We start from the raw sequence: 16,758 nt of genomic DNA on the forward strand, positions 1-16,758 counted from the left end.
GATTAAACCAGACAGCAGATATAGAAGCCACTTCAGACACCCCACATTGCTATATAATGTAGATTATCTGCAGGCAGAATGTGAAAGAAAAGTAGACAAAAAAGGTATATATTTTTTCAGTCAATAAACACCAATCTCCCATTATCAGGTAATTAAAAATCGGGCTTTTGCTAAGAAACCTATGTTATCACTACCCTTAGTAGTTGTTTTTGCATGTTGTTAAGCTTTTGTTCCTATAGAGTGGCCCTAGCTGATAAACTCTCTCATTAATTTATGAAAAATTAATTATCGTGTAAGTCAGTGAAGATTGTCCCAGGATATGGCCCTTCAGTGGCATGTCAGTAATGACCACTGATAACTACATTTTCAGGTGTTCCTAAAAAAGTGACAGAATTGTGACTTTGCAGCAAAGTGAAACCCATCTGCCAGATAAAGCAAGGAAAGGAGGAATCTTCCTAAAATCTGAGAGTAGGAAGAATGCCCATACCAAATATATGTTTGAAACATTATATAGCTCTTAGTAATAAGATAATTATACTTGTACTGCTAAACTTTTATTACAAAATACAAAGTTTGCCACATCTAATCTTAAAAATGATTAATGAATTGCCTTAGTATGCTACTTTTTGTGGGTTTAGAAGGTCTTTCCAAGATGTTTACAACACAGAAATAATCATGAGTAAAATCTACAGTAGTTATTTAATACAGGGATGAGTTATGAAATATTTGATTTTTTACAAAGATAGCAGAATACAATTGCTTCTGTCTTCTTAATAGCTTAAACTAAAAAAGTTTTCATATGTAATTAAAAATTCTACTAAAAAGATACCATTGTTTTTTGCAAGGAATTCTTTTTTTAGTAGAAAGGCAGTTTCAAGTTTAAGACCCCTTTTATGTTGTTCATCATGTCTATTTATATAGCGTGATTTCCAAACATTGCTGTTTCTTCATGCTGTGTTTTCCATGAAGCTCATCTGGCCCAATGCAGACATTTACAGTACAGATCAATACAGCTGGACTAGGCAAAGAAACTCCTTTTTAGTTGAGTCACTAATGAAAATATAGGCTCTTTTATTCTTCTCTTCTATTTTAGGCATTGGCTTTAGAATGAAATGAATCACAGCCTAGAAATGCTTAGGTTTTTCTTGAGACTAGCTTAGGAGTAGATAGCTGCATTTTAGTCATAAAGTTACACGACATTAGTCCCATTCCTTTTACCTGCAATCTTAGTTAAAAGGAAATTCTTCAGGCACTGCCAACCACCATGACTCCTCATCACTATCATAGTAAAAAAAAAAATAAAATTTCCAAATTCAAATTATTACTGTAGCATAAGAAATATCTCAAACTTGCTCATTAAACTGGACAATTCCCCTTCCTTTTAGCTTTGAATTAAAGGAAAAGGCTTCAGGAAAAATGCTGTTACCATCTGGTACATTTTATGAATTTTAGACCATCTGTTTTTTGCAAAGGCTCTCAGAGCTGATTTCAGTGCTGAGACCATGAAAGCATCAACATTTTATCCCAAGTTTTTCCAGTTAAATTGGCTTTTTTGGAGCATTAGCAGGCTGCACAACCAACAGTAAGATGGCAGCTTCTTTGATAGATAGAAGCCTTTCTGCATTTGGTCCATAAGGAAAGACCATTACAAGCACTTCCATGGTTCCCCTTGTTTAAGAGAGATGCTGTCATGTATTTGAGAACCCCATCAAGGGATCTGTATGTTTGTTTCATGCTCTAAAGCAACAGACCACTCTGGAGATGACTCAGAACATACAGCAGAGCCATCACATCCTCATGGAATAAAATAATGTTTGGAAACAGCAGTAAACACATCTCACTACTGCAGCCAAATAACAGGAAGCATCTACAAACAGCTATGATTACTTAGAAATGGCTTTGTTGTTTGGGAAGTCTTGATAGCTTAATGTATAAGACCAATGTGTAGTTCTTGAGCCATGAACACACAAAGGCCAGGCTTCGAGAAGAGTTGCATGCTGATATTCAGGTTTCCTCCTGCTGCCCCCATCTCACCTGTTGCACTAAAGTAAATACCTGCTACTAAGAAGGAGGTGGCACCATCAAGCGTTCTCTGTAATACAGGATTTAACTACCCTTATTCAGTTGCTCTAAGCTCCTTCAGTCAGCTGTCTTAGCAGAAAGGAGACTCCAGTCATGTCATTTGCTTCCCCTGACCCTATGAAAGATCCAGTTGGCATGTGGCTCCCAGAGAACAATTATAATAATTACACATTTTGTTTCCAAACACACGTAATAAGTTTGTTTTTACCTGAGTCTTCCATCCTCTGCTGCAGCTCCTCCTGGTATAATCTTAGTAATGAATATCCCAGGATCATCCCCAATGTGTGGGTTATCTGTTCCACCAGCAATACTGAACCCCAGGCCAGAATTTCCCTGGAAAAATAATAAAAAGTAAATCCATCACTCAGATGCTAGATTTCTGCAGAATTCATTTGCATTGCATGGAAAAGGAACCTTGCTTCTTAAAGAAAGCACACTATTTGGCAACTCCGTACTTGAATCCAGGTGACTCAGTCTGAAAAAATTAATTGTCAGTTAAAGAACAGAGGCTGTGAACAGAAAGATTTCCTGGAGCTAATGACAGAGTTAATGGATACTCCTACAGAAACAGGATTTGACCTAAATTTGTTTTCAAAAGCAGTCACATAAATTAGCATCTGAACTCCAATATTAATTCATCCAAGTCAATGAGAGCTAGAGGCGAAAAACATTTCAGAGCTTTGAAAAAAGACTTTCAAAATGACTGTCATTTATAAACAGAAACAGTGAAAAACATCTAACTCTGAAGTATTTTATTTTACTAGTTTCTGTTGAAGACTGACATGCTTCAAAAACAAACAAAAAAATTCCACAAAACAAGAGTACTTCTTCCATCCTACTGATCTGCTAGGACAAAATTTTTGAAAGACATTTTAAGACTCTACTCAATAATCTCACTTATTGTTTATACTATTTATGAGAATATCATGAAAGATAAATAGATATGTACACACATTCATGCTCTTGCAAATCAAGTCACTGTTTTTCAAACACATTTCAAAACCACAATTCTAATTCTTTTTTCGAAGTATATATTAGTAATGCTTTTCTATATAAGTCAACCTTAAGTACATGTTTTGTTTTTTCTCTGTGTGAATTAATTTTTTTTCCCAAAGGATTCTTTCTTATTTATAGAAAGGCAGATATAGGTTTAAGAAGCCGTGATGCATAGGGAATGTCATAAAATTCAATGCAATACGTGCTTCTTTCTTTAAGGGCCTCTCAGCCAAAAGTATTTTCAGTTAGGTATTTAGACTTATCACAGTGATATAACTACAAACATATTGCAGAATATGTACCACAAATGAAGTCTATTTAGGGCACTAAAATACTTTTCTTTCATTACCTTCTCAGACTATTGGGAGTTTGTTTCTTTTACTGCTGCTTGTGATCACGTATCTAGTTCTGTTCTAGTGAGGAAAGTTATTAATAAGAATGGCAGCTCCATACATTTTTTTTCTAAATAATTTAAATCAAATGTCACTTCTGCATTTTTCAACTGTACTTCAATGCACTCAAGGTGATGCATTTTGTGTGTGAAAGCCTACATGTTGCCTGCTTGCAGCATGTCAGATTCTGAATGCTGTTATCAGTATTCTGCATTCACAAGAGATGCAGTTCTCATTACCCAAGAGATGAACACGCAATGTGCAGCTCTGCTGTCAGCGTATAATTGTGAACTAATTTATAATCCAAGGAAATGGGTTTAGGACTGCACATATTGCAACACTTCTCAGCCAGCTATAACGTGGAAATCATTACAGTACTGAAACACTCTGTATATATTTTCTGTAGTTAGCAAACACCTCCAGGCCAGCATTATAAATCTTTGATTTAATCTCTCTTTCATCATTAGGATCATCTCGGATTCAGACTGTTCTCCCAATATTTTAACACGTACCTAATTATACAGCACATTTACAGTTACATGCACTCTCTAAATACTTTAGGAGTGTTTTCCTGAAATCCTTTCTATATGATATATTAATAATTAAGCTAACTGTCAAGCACCAAAGAAGAAAAGACTACTTATACGTACTTCAGGAAACCTGGAACAAAATCCCTAAACATTAGTAAAACAAAGGGCAAATTTCTAGAAATTTTGAGCAATACCTCTTTTGCAATCAAAACCCCCAACAAATCTCTAAAAATAAAATTGTTGTATTTATTATTAACTGCAAAGAGATTATTGTTGACAGGAAAAGGCAAAGATGAGGGTAACAAGGACAAATCTGGGCATAAATATTAGCACAAGACACAAACAGCAACACCACAATTTTAAAAAATCTATCTGAAGAGCTTTAAAAAACTATTAAAGTTTGCCTGTTATGTGGGGTGTGCTTCATTGTTACAGTTCAACACATAAAATGCACTTGATATTTTAGGAGGAAATAATTTCTGCACTCTTTTCCTTCTACTGTATCTTTTTCCATTAACATTTGAGAGCTAAAAAATGCTACAGCAATGCTGGCTGTAAGCAGTGATGTGGTAACACTGCTGCACACTTCTCAGGAGAATTACTGCTATTCTTGACATTTATCCATAAATGTGCATCTGTTATACTGCAAGTTCTGATTCTGCCCCTTAGGAGCAGCCTTTTAAAAGCACACGGTAGCACTCCTCACTGGCACTTCTGTATCCAGAAAATTTCAAGCAATTATTCTGGCTGCAGTCCTTGACTTGATCAACAGGATCTACAAGCTGTCAGGCACAAGCTGCCCTGACAAATAGGTACATCCCTGCAAGGCTTTACTGCACCAGAAACTTGCTGCAAAAGTTAAGAGCAATTACACTTCTTTTCCCTCTCTATAGTTTATGAAGGGTCTGCCTTGCCTACATGGAAAAATCTTTGTACCTCAGATCAAAGCCAAGAAGGCTAAAAGCAAAGCTACAATCACTCATGGCTTTTTGAGAGCCTTGGTTTGAAAAATAATGCAGCAGGAACATTCTGGTTAAAAGCGACTGTATTTCAGTTCTGAGCAGCAATACTGACACACAGATCTCTCCATGCTCTGCATTCATGCAGGTTCTCCAGCATATTGTTGCTCTACTAAAATCTCATTGCCCTTGTCAAGCTGTAATTCCAAGTTCCAGTAAGTACTGTTTACTACTGCAATGCTTCCTGAACATTTCCACAAGGCTTGGTTCCCCACCCTTTAGTTTTTGCACCTCCTTTGTCCCCATTCCAGAAAAAAAAAAAAAAAAGCGTGGTAATTATCTTCACAGCTTTTCTTGGCGTATCTGTCTCCCTCCCATTTCATGTGAACCAATGAAAATGCCATCCCGCAGCCCAAAACAACAACTGAACCATCACTTAGCCAGGGCATTTTCCAAGGTGGAACACTCATGCTTTCTCTCATGCTGATTCATGTTTGGGAGTGGTTCCCTGTAAATATCAAGTTAATTCACTGTACTCTTTCTACTCCAAACCTTACATCCCTTGGATGCTTACAAAGCAAGTTAAAAATGAGCTCAGAGGCCTGGTAACAATGCAGATAAATACTTAATGAGAACTAACAACAGGTGATAGAGAAAAGTCTTCCTCTTTTGGAATACTCCACTGATACTTCTTAATTGAGATTCATATTTAGGCCTTAATATGTTTGCCTGTTTTATTTCAGGATCCTTCAGCAGAAGAAATCTATGCAAAAATCCCAACACTTCAACAACTTGTTGAAGTTTCAACTTCCCAATACTTTAACAACTTGTGAAGAACAAGCCTCAGACCTATAAACTTTTAATGGTATTGCTCAAACATCCTTATTAGCATGCGCAAATATATATATATATATATATATATGTATATATACACACACACATACATAGTTTTGTGATTCTATATAAGGGTTCATATCCAAATTATTTTGTGTTCAATTATTATTAGCTAAATTATCTCTGTACCTAAACCTTTCCATCTCTTTGTCCAAGCTCTCGATTTCTACTACTATAAAAATCCCATATAACTAGTTACTGACTATACGAGGAAGATTTGCATAAAATTGCACAGCAATAGATGGATGAATGTACTTTTTAATTGTTAGTTTAGTTTCTTACTACCTACTCCACCTTTTGTTGCAAGGCTCCAGTCATGCACTCAGACTGAAAAAAGGCTTAGCATAGCACAACATGCCCAGTTTGGTTTAAACAAAATATTGCCTGAGTTTCCTCCTATTCATGCTGGATATCTCATGCTTCTCAGGGATTTACCACCAAGCTCAAATTTGTCTCTTGGCTCAGCTTTACTTTTCAAACACAGAAAATAAGGTCAAACTACCACATCAAAACCATTTCTTGCAGCCCAGCCCCTGAGGCCGCCTTCCTGCTGTCCTGTGAAGGGAAGGTCAGCACTTCATCTTGGGGTTTATTACACCTGCCTGCCTCCTTTATGACTTTCTCAAATAGGGCTTTGCATGCCACAAGGACCATCTGAATTCTTTATAGCTCAGCCTGGGCAGAGAAGAGGCCTGGCTGTATTTCTTCTGGCCCTGGGGTGGCAGACAACCTCCGCCGGCCACACAGCCTGACTGCAGAGGATGGTGTTACACCTTCTCCCAGCACCGAAACACAACACTTGGGGACAGAATAAGATGACAGATTATTCATATGCCAGGGAAAGAAAATAAAACATGTAAGTTGTGGCTAGTTTGAATCTCTTCCCTCAAGACTGTTATACTTACAAATAAGGATCACAAAAATAAATAAGAACCCCCGGCAGGGACAGGTTTTGGGTAGCTAGAAGGCCTTGAGACCTATCCTTCTTCTTGCTCAGCCTTCCATCTTGTGTTCTCCCATTACGCACCTCTATGAGCAGCCATATATCAGGCTGCAACTTCATAAGGCTGCAGCCTTTTTATTTTGTCAGTAGTTGACAGAAGTGCTCCACATTCTTCTGTAGGAACAGAGTTTAGCTGACATCAAGAGCTACTGAAGTTATTTTCACCATGATATTGCAGTTCAGCATGGATGATAGCCTTCACTACAATTCTACAAATTATTTTGTCCTTATTGTGTCTCATTTGTCTCTTTTTTTTCTGCTCAAGAAAGTTTGACTAAGAATGATGTAAAGCCACTCAGTCTTTAACAAAATCATGGAAGAATGTAAGTCCAGAAGGAGAATGAATATCAGAAATGCATATCAAAAGCAGACTGAGTACTTCTCTGAAAAAGGGATTGTATTTTACAACACAAGTAATTTGTATTTTACCGTATTAAGCAGGCTTACCACGTCACATGGAAATTGTTCTCCATTTTAATTTCTTTTAAATTCTAATCAATAAGGTGACATCAGAACTCACATAGATGCTTTTTGAGTGAGTTAATTGCTTCAGTGCCCCTAAAATATTTTCTCAGAATCTTCTGAACTGACATGATTTTGAAAATCTCTAGCATTCAAGTAAGAAAAAAAAAAAAGTTGAACATCACAGAATTCACTTAACTTTTGCTGCAACCTCACCCTGACACCACAGCATATCAGGAAGCCATCAGAGTTTCAGAGTCCATCAGTGAGTCACTGAAAAGTCTAAGACAGAGGGAGTAATTGGATTTCCCAAAATGTTTTCTAGAGGTTGAAAGCTGTTTCAGGTGACAACACATAATCGCAAAGCCTCTATTACTTAAATAATCTTTTGATTTTGGTGTTTAATTTTGGTTTTTTCCCCCCACTGGTTTAAGGGATTTTTTTTTTCCTATACACTTCCTACGTCTACTCTGGTGTTCACAACCAAATTTCTGAAATACTTTTCTTTTACAGGTGACTTAAAAGTATGAGTTGCTGCCTAAACTTGCAGGTTTGGTCAGAGCAAGTTTAGTCAAGAGAATGCTCATACAATGATAGCTCACTCATTCCTAGATTCCTAAAGACATTTTTTTAAATTGTCTTCCATTGTTACAATTGTTAAAGACCCTATCAACTTTGTTAATGGTGCTCCTTAAAAAGTTATGTGTTGCATACTGTAACGGGAATTATCCTTCAGCTTTTCAAGAGTACTCATGATCTGTAGGTTCAGAAAATCCTAACCTTTCCTGAGCCTAAGCAATGTTGGTTTTATCTTGTTTATGGAAAATTTCAAAATACTTAAATACAAAGATAAGTTACATCCTGTGAAGGCAGTGTAGGCTTGGCATTCGTTACAGGTGAGACACTTTCATTTCTGCTTAAGTGAAGTCATAGCTTTCTTTTTAAAAGTAAAATATGGAACCAAAACTTGTTTTTTGCAGATATTCAAAAGAGTTAGCCTGAAATACTCAGCAAATTTTTATTATGTCCAAAATTAACCTCTCACAGAGTACTTTTTAATAACAAAAGCTGTTTTATAAAACACCAATATCTGAATCTTTGCTAAGGTTGTTACCATCTTTGGCTTTGGGTTCCTGTTTCAGGATACTTCTGTTTCAGATGAAAAAGACAAAACCATCTCCCATGAGACAAAATAACAACCAACATAAAAAAAAACCCAACAAACCCCTAAAGCTTCTTCCAAAAATTTACATTCACTCTTGTTCTACAAGATCAGGTTTCTCCAAGAAGTACTTGACAGCATGAGAAAGTGAAAGCTGAGAATGAGACTGAGAAACTTAGAAAACTGTGTGGAATTAGCTTTTTTGGAAAGAGATAGGAGAAAAAATACAAAATGCTGTGGGCAAGCAGAGTGAATCAAGTAACATAGTCTACAAATGAGACAAAAGATTGACAACTCCATCCATAACTGGCATGGGGGATTAGATACAGACCAGGATTTGCTGCTGCTCTGAAACAGTGTGTGAAAAACTTTCTCTTTTTCTCTGTATTAAAGCAGATAAGGTTACCTAGTTCAGCACCTAAGATGCTTGCTTATAAGGAGGAACCACCTCTAGATATACCAAGCCAAAAAAGGATGATCATGTGAGACTGCTGTAAAAATCTGAGTACTTCTGCAGACTTCATTCAGTAAGATTTTTCTCCACAAAGTACTTCTTACCTAAAAAATATAGCTCTCCTTTATTCACCTGATAGTGAACCTATAAAGGTTTTTTTTTCCTACTTTTCACTAAGCCATGCTTAGATTAACCTCACATAATATAGTGGGGGTGTTACCTGTCACTCAAAAATGCCCAGTTCAACAGCACACTGCCACATTTGCAAACAACAGCTTAACACATTTGTCCTGGACTGCAAGGCAATGTGTGTATTATATTTACCATCTGTAAGAGCTGTGGCAGTTATCTTCTGTTTACTGGGCAGTTTTCTTTATCTCTTCCATAAATCAATCCTCCCTTCAGGGAGACATCTGCTATTAATGGGCTATTGAGAGTCACTGCATAATTGATAAAAATTACAGTATCCCATTGTGAGATGCTCCGCCCAGAAAGAAAAGGCAAGCATTCCTAACTCGTTATAATCTGAGATTTTCAGACACCAAAACAGCCTTTCCACTAGATTCCCAAAAGAACAGCTACCTTTTCCACTGGATCTTCAAAAGAAAACTACACCCTTCTACAAGATCACTGCTTCAACAGAACCACACCTACCACTCCAAGAAGACTACAACCACCATTTCAATTAGACTGCTACCAACATCCTGACCCACAGGGTGTCAGGTCATATTCTGACTCTGTCAGTGTTGTTTTGTATTACTGCATTGCTTATTTTATTATTTTCTTTCCTAATAAAAAAACTGTTATTCCTGCTCCCATATCTTTGTCTGAGAGCCCCCCTTAATTTCAAATTTAAAACAATTTGCAAGGAGGAGGTTTACAGTTTCCAGTTCAGGAGAGGCTCCTGCCTTCCTTAGCAAACACCTGTCTTTTCAAACCTGGACAACATTAATGCTTCATCCCACTGAAGCAAATAGGTGAATTTATCATCTGCAATGTAATTTCATCCAATTCAGGATTTTGATAGAAAATGTTTGTTAAGCCCACCTACTCAAGGCACTATGATCTTTAAGACAGGATTCTGCTCTGCAATTCTTTCACAATCTGGCAATTATACCAGCATTGGTTTTTATGTTCTGAAGAAAGAGTGATACACGCTAAATAACCAAACCATTTTCTGCCACACAGTGCCTGACTTTTTTGCTATCTCCCACTCTATAACACTAATCCTGACACATCTAGTTCTGCCTTTTGACTTCAATCATTCCACCAATGTTTTCAGGTATTTGCACATGCTGTACGGTATTGTACTTCTCCTCTCCAGTGTTTTGTCCAAAGCCCCAGTTTCAAAAGCCTAAACATCAAAGCTGCATTTATGTCTCATTCAGAGAACAAGAACATTTGCATATTTACCAGAGTGCTGTTGAACTCTTTTTTACTTTCAAATCTACTCAAGAGTAACATAATTCATGAAATTCTCACTTCTCCCACATACACTGGCACACTCCCTAGAGTCAGTGTTTTGAGACTCCACAGTTATATCATGTTCCATATGGTACAGATTTTCATCTCTCACGATGCCATTTGTTTTCAAGCCCCTTATCAGGTTCAGCACATTCATTACAAAACCACAATACACTTGACTACAACTGCTTCATATGCTTACTCTCACTTGATAGCTGTAGAGTTGATATTGTTCTCTCAATGCTGCACAGACCAAGTATGGTATTCAAAAAATACATATTTAAAAAATGATCCAAGCGATTTTACTTTTCATAATACACATGAAATCTATAACACCATAAAAGAGCATATCCAGACAAGGAAAGAAACCACTTCCAAAGTGAAGCAACTCATGAAAAAGTGATAGTGTGTCCTCTGCTTCTACACAGATTGAAGCAAAAGAATAGATGTGAATTCTCTCCAGGTTGGGTTTTCACTATTTTAACTCTATTAAGCTCATATTAACAGCCTCTGAGCTGTAACAGACACGTATGCCTAGTTTTTTTCTTCAATGTGTTTCTTGTCCTACTTCAGTGGTATCTGTTAGAATTGTCTTTTCTAGCATTATCGAACCATATGACCTTGCCTGTTCTACCTCAGAGAAGTGGGGCAACATATGTCCTCTTTAAGTTGGCTTCAGTGATAGCAAACAAATGTCACAAAAAGCAGTCTGATGAGTATGTGAAAAGTAGCATGAGAGAAAACAAAATATTCAAAATTTTTTATCACAAAAGTGGAGCAGGGAAATGCTGGTCCTGGGGAGTGAAAAGTTTCACTTCACTTGGGGGCAAAAAAAAGGATAGAAATATATATGTCTATCTTTCTTTGTCATGTGATGTCACTCCACGCTAGAGTGACAGGCTAGCTGTAGAATTCTTGTCAGCCAGACCTGAGAGCTTTCTGAGCTCCCAGGGCTACACAATAGAAAATGAAATAGTCAGACCAAGGCAAGGAAAGCACTCACTAAGTGATAATAGCAACTTGACATAAGGAGGGTGGGAAAGAACAGGAGATAGAGTAAAACACTAAAAAGACTTGAAAGAACAGCAAAGCTTTTTCAAGTAGCAAGCTACTTATAAAATTTTGAAAGGATCATCACTGAAACTTTCACAATGCAATTATCTGCAAAAACTGAGGAAATTAGGACTGGGGAAATTAATGTTTAAATGGAACTCTAAGAAAGAAGTAGACAGTCACATCTTGTACAAGGACTTAGGGAACAGAAACCTGATTTTATGGAAGCCATGGAAACCAACAGGATTTCAGCACACAGTGGTAGCAATTAAAAGGAAAGAAGAAAACTCCTACTGCTGACTTCAGTCCCTCTCTAATGATGACACCTCTCATCCCCTTTTGCAACAATTCAGCACTATGAAAACATCAATGGATGTCTTGAGATTATGTGGAAACTCCTTGGTTAAACCTGTTTGTAGCTCTAAGTCTTTGTGTTGAAAAACTGCTGCATGCCTAAATGGGTTTATTTTGACAGATTGCTGGATCACTACAGCATTGCTGTGCAAAGCACTTAAGGGAATTTGAGACCCCTGAAGTATCACAAGTGCTGGAATAAACCCAAGTTCTTAGTTACTGTCTAAGCTATTGCTCTTTTCCATTTGACTGTCATATTCACGGATGTGAAATGAGTGTATTTAGTTGTTCTTGCAGTTTGATTGGTGGTTTTTCTTTAGCATCTTAACGTATTTCAACAATTTTTTGGGTTGTATTTCTTTACTGGAATGGATATATGCCTAATCATTAAGGTTAAAACTCTGAAATATTTACATCCATTTTAAGATTTTGATATTTTCTTTCCAACTCTTATTTAATCTTGCATCAAAGCAAATGCATGAGTAAAACTCCTCATTCACTGCCTTATTCAAAATCATGATCTTCAGAGCATGTAAACTGGAATAAAAAAGTAAACTATTAATGAACTAAAAGGCCCCTAGGGCTTAGAAGTTCAAGCACAAATCCTAGAGGCAAATAACTGAGTATTCTTGCTGTTGCACCACTTACCTTTCCAACACTGCGCTACTCCAGTGGCTAAGCATGCAGAGCTTAGCATTGCCTTCTCTTTTAATAAAAATTAAAGCAAGCTTTTGAACACATTCATATGTTGAATAACACTCAAGAATTCTCTTTCAGGCATTTCCCATGATGCTCAATTATAGATTTTATTGAGAAGAAATACAAAGAAGGATAAATGCAATTCATTCATTTCAACAGACACACATCTAAATATAATTTTAATATTTCTGTGGTGACCTATTTTGTTGTAGCATTTCATTTCAGTGCCCATTTTTTTCCTTATTCTTAGTAAACCTGACTGTGACCCTGAGCAATCTAAAGCAGCTTCAAAGCTGTCTGTTTCTGAGAAAGAGCTTGGACAAGATGACCTCCACAGAATGCTTCCAAACTGAATTATTCTCTGCTTCTACAAAACACAGGACTCAAAAATATGAAATATGTTTCAAAATCTGCTGCCAGCCTAGGAATAGTTCAGACATTAAAAACTTCCCTTCTTAATTTTATCTTAACAATAACATGATACTGAAACGTTTTGTGTGTATATATATGTCTCCACAGAAATTAATTTTACAAGATTTATAGCTGTACATTCTTAAGGTGCAGAGACTTTTTCAACATGATCTCTGTAAATGTCAGATGAAACTCATGGCTGAAACTGCACCTTGTGTAACTTTGTGAAAGTTCTTTGGAGCTAAACAAACCAATTTTGTCAAATAAGAAATGCAGTCCTTTTGGGGGAAAGAAGTGAAGAGGAATCTTTTACCAGGTATATGTTTGCCAAAGTTGGGTAAAACATTCCTTAGGCAATACTTTCTTTCTAGAAATCATTTGAGATAAGATTCTCTGTTCCTTTACCTACATCATTTGTCAAATGTTTGGTCATATTCTCTATGCACTGAGTACATATATAAACCAGTACACACAATGATGTGCAACAGTTCTGGACTACCATACCCCAAAGCAGTCATCTAATAACATACGATATCAGATTTTTTTGTTGTTGTTGGAAATTCAAAGGAATTTTAAAGTTCCCATGTCCTACTTCTTATAAGTGTCATGGTAATGAATCATATTGAGTCATATTAAAATACCTAGGATAAGGTAATAGCAATTTTCAAGTTTAGTAACATTATTTTAAAGGTATTTGTCAGTGCTTCACTGGTAGAGAATAACCAGTCTTGTGATTCATGGAAAAAAAGAAAGTCCTTTCCTCTCCAGCTGTACAGATGCCACTTTTTCCTTTTTGGAAGTGGAAGGAATGTGGGCTGGGAAAGAGACAGAGGCTGAGCCAACTTTCATACCACAAGAAGGGAGGTTAGACTAGAAATCTCCAATGCACACTTTTTAAGAAGAAAGGTAAAAAGTCAACAAAGACATTTTCACTCCATCTCAGACTCTCCATGGAAAGACCACAGTCAGAGATGCCTCTGGGTCAAACACAGATGTGGCTCATTCACAGATAAGCGAATTTAAGAAAAGTAACAAGTTTGGTGAGCAGAATTTTCAAAAGAATAAACCTTTTCCTATTGATGTCTGATAAAAATGCCATCTATTTCAAAAGAAAAAGACAGACAGGCAAACACTTTTTGAAAATCCAGTCTTTTTTCTTAGTTCCTAAACTTCAGATCTAGTTCCCTTAGGATTGGCTGTATTGTTTTTGTCACTAAAGACCCACTTTGTTGGTTCATTTTATGAGTAACAACTATCAGAAATAAAACTGAGGTTTCTGTTATTGGCAGCATGAAAAAACCATGAAAGCCCAGCTTCTACTGTGTTCCTGGAACGTATTCCACATATTACCCAGACATTAAACTAACAATGCAAACTAAAACCTAGAAAAAATAATGCTTCAGGAAATGAAAAGAACTATGTGACTCTGTGAGTATACTTAAGCAATGTGAATGGGTTTGAAATTTTAGTCATAAAATAGTCACAGAAAATAAGCAGTATGTTCCTGATACTATAGCCTCTCATGCTAACTTTTCAACAACATTGGAAAAATCTAAAGAAGAAAGCAATTTCAGCTCAAAAGAAAATTATTACTGACTCAGTATTTGTAAGTATCCCTAGCAGTGCAGTGAAGCTTTCCCTCTTTGTTTTGCTCATGAACATGCATATTAACTATTGCTACTTCAAGACCTGTTAATTCCCATGTCCTCCTCCTATAAGAGAGGGAGTTCTCATATCCCCTTCAGAACTAAGGAATTGTACTGGGTTTTGAGGCACGGCACTGAATATTACCAGAAGCTAAAACCTTAAGGAATAAAACCCCTCAAATTCTGATTTTAACATCAGCAGAATAGATGGAGCTGCAAAAACAAGGAAAGAATCTTATCTTCCTTTGGATGATTGTGGGTTTTTTGTACAAAATAGGTGTAATCTTTTTTACCTCTCTTTTAAAACATGTTCAGTAGAACATTTTCAATTAGGGTAAGTGTGTCACACACCCTCTCTCTATACTGTATAGAAGGAGACACTTCTGCATTGCAATTCATCAATATGCAAATTGGCACAAGTCAAAATGTTTCAGATACATTTATGAGTTGCAATCAACCTTCATTTAACAGTTTCTCAGTTCTGGCATGCAATTTGTGCTCTGAAATGAGAGAGAAAATTGAGGTAAGAAAAGGTTTTAAAAAGCAAGAAAGAGAGAATGAGATCAGAATAACCAGCAGGTCGGTGATGAGGAACTCATCTGTGCTGCAAAACCTGAACCAAACTACTGCTCTGAACAGGCACCACTGGGGTTTACATTTCAAAGGAATGCCCTAATCACTAGGGACACTATCTCTGATCTAATGAATATATAATTGCATATTCAAATGGAACAGGTCCAACAGGAGAAAGACACACCTGAGCAAAAGTAGGCATTCATCATGGACAAATCCTTGTTACAGATCAGGCAGAGGAGGCATGTCAATCCCATTTTCCCATACCCTCGATAAGTATTCTTACGACTGTGAATGCTCTTCCTTCCACTTGACATAATTCCCCCAAGAAAACTTGTGAAAGAGAAAATTTCTTCCAGAGTGAAGTAGAGGTAAAAAAAAAAGATACCTCAAAAAAGTTGGTGATGAACATTCTGCATTCAGCTCTTACCCTGCCATCTGTTATATACAGCCAAAGGTGGAAACAATTAGGAGAAATTGCCAGTGCATTGGCTTGTTTTTCTCAAGATTCCTCCTGGAAATTCACTACAGAGATAATAGGTACTGTCCCAAAATATTTAACACCAGGAATCTGTATTATTTTCATAAACAGATATTAAATATTTATTTTGTTTTGTTTTTAGGTTTGTTTAAAATCCTATTCAAAGCACAAGCAGGGTGATTTTAAACATTAAGCATCTCCCCATTCCCATGACATGAATGAATATAATCTAAAATTAAACATACATTAATTCATATGCCTTTTCCACAGTACATTGTCATTACACTTTGTAATATCCAAAACCTAGGTTCAGTGTCAGAATTTTATTTTACATGCCTAAGTATACTTGTACAAATCTACTACTAATAATGGCCATCTCCTTAAAAAGCAAAGGAGGGGACTGAATTTTCCAGCTGAAATAAGATTTGTCATTAAAATTCTACATCTAGAAAATAAATTATACATTGTCATTGCAATGTAAGCTACTTCTTCACAAATATATACAAAGGGTAGAAATCCATCAAAGAAAAATGTAAGCATCATGTCGTTTTTCAGTATCTATTAAGGCTTTTCATTGTCTCCAAAGGGTCATCCAACAACAAAAAAAAATCCATGCAGAAGTTAAAGATGGACTTTTTTTATTGAGAAACTCGTGGGATACATGTAATCAAAAGAATCTCACCAATGAACAGTACATTTGAAAGAGGAAGCCTGTGGGATGTACTGTCACAGTGGTAATTTAAGACATGACCAAAATCTCTAAGTTATGCATATGCTTGTTTTATGCCAAAGCTGGCACCATCAGAAGGGGTTCGATTCTGAATAAAAGCAACAATCAGTGAGTTAACAAACAGCTTTTCAACTGCCAAATGAAATGGCTGTTAAAGGCTGATCTTAAGAGGGAAAAACTTCCTATTTGTTTTCTTGGTAATCAGATGTGGTGGGATGCATGAACAGGAAAGAGGGGACAGCAGTTCTATATGCAACAATCCATTTCAATGGCTGCCTCAGCTTTCTCTATTTAGAGAAACCCATTTAGGCTATATATAGTGACTGTTTTAACAATACCTGAAATGTTTCAGTGCACACTGGGTATACTCAAGATTTCAATTAAATAATAAAAAATGCTTTATATCTGGCAAG

General features: G+C 36.5%; 1 protein-coding gene across 29 annotated transcripts in view; it reads right to left on the bottom strand.

Moving 5' to 3' along the window:
• Positions 1 to 16,758, bottom strand: part of DLG2 (discs large MAGUK scaffold protein 2) — a 982,781-nt gene that overhangs the window by 318,304 nt on the left and 647,719 nt on the right. For all 29 annotated transcript variants that reach the window (XM_071432840.1, XM_071432845.1, XM_071432843.1 and 26 more), the window contains one exon: positions 2,291 to 2,415. In XM_071432840.1, the coding sequence (XP_071288941.1) occupies positions 2,291 to 2,415 (125 nt within the window). The remainder of the gene's footprint in view (positions 1 to 2,290; positions 2,416 to 16,758) is intronic.

The sequence above is a fragment of the Agelaius tricolor genome, unplaced genomic scaffold (genome assembly GCF_023055355.1).
Source record: "Agelaius tricolor isolate 1412-34295 unplaced genomic scaffold, bAgeTri1.0.p SCAF_9, whole genome shotgun sequence".
Classification (NCBI taxonomy): Eukaryota; Metazoa; Chordata; class Aves; order Passeriformes; family Icteridae; genus Agelaius; species Agelaius tricolor.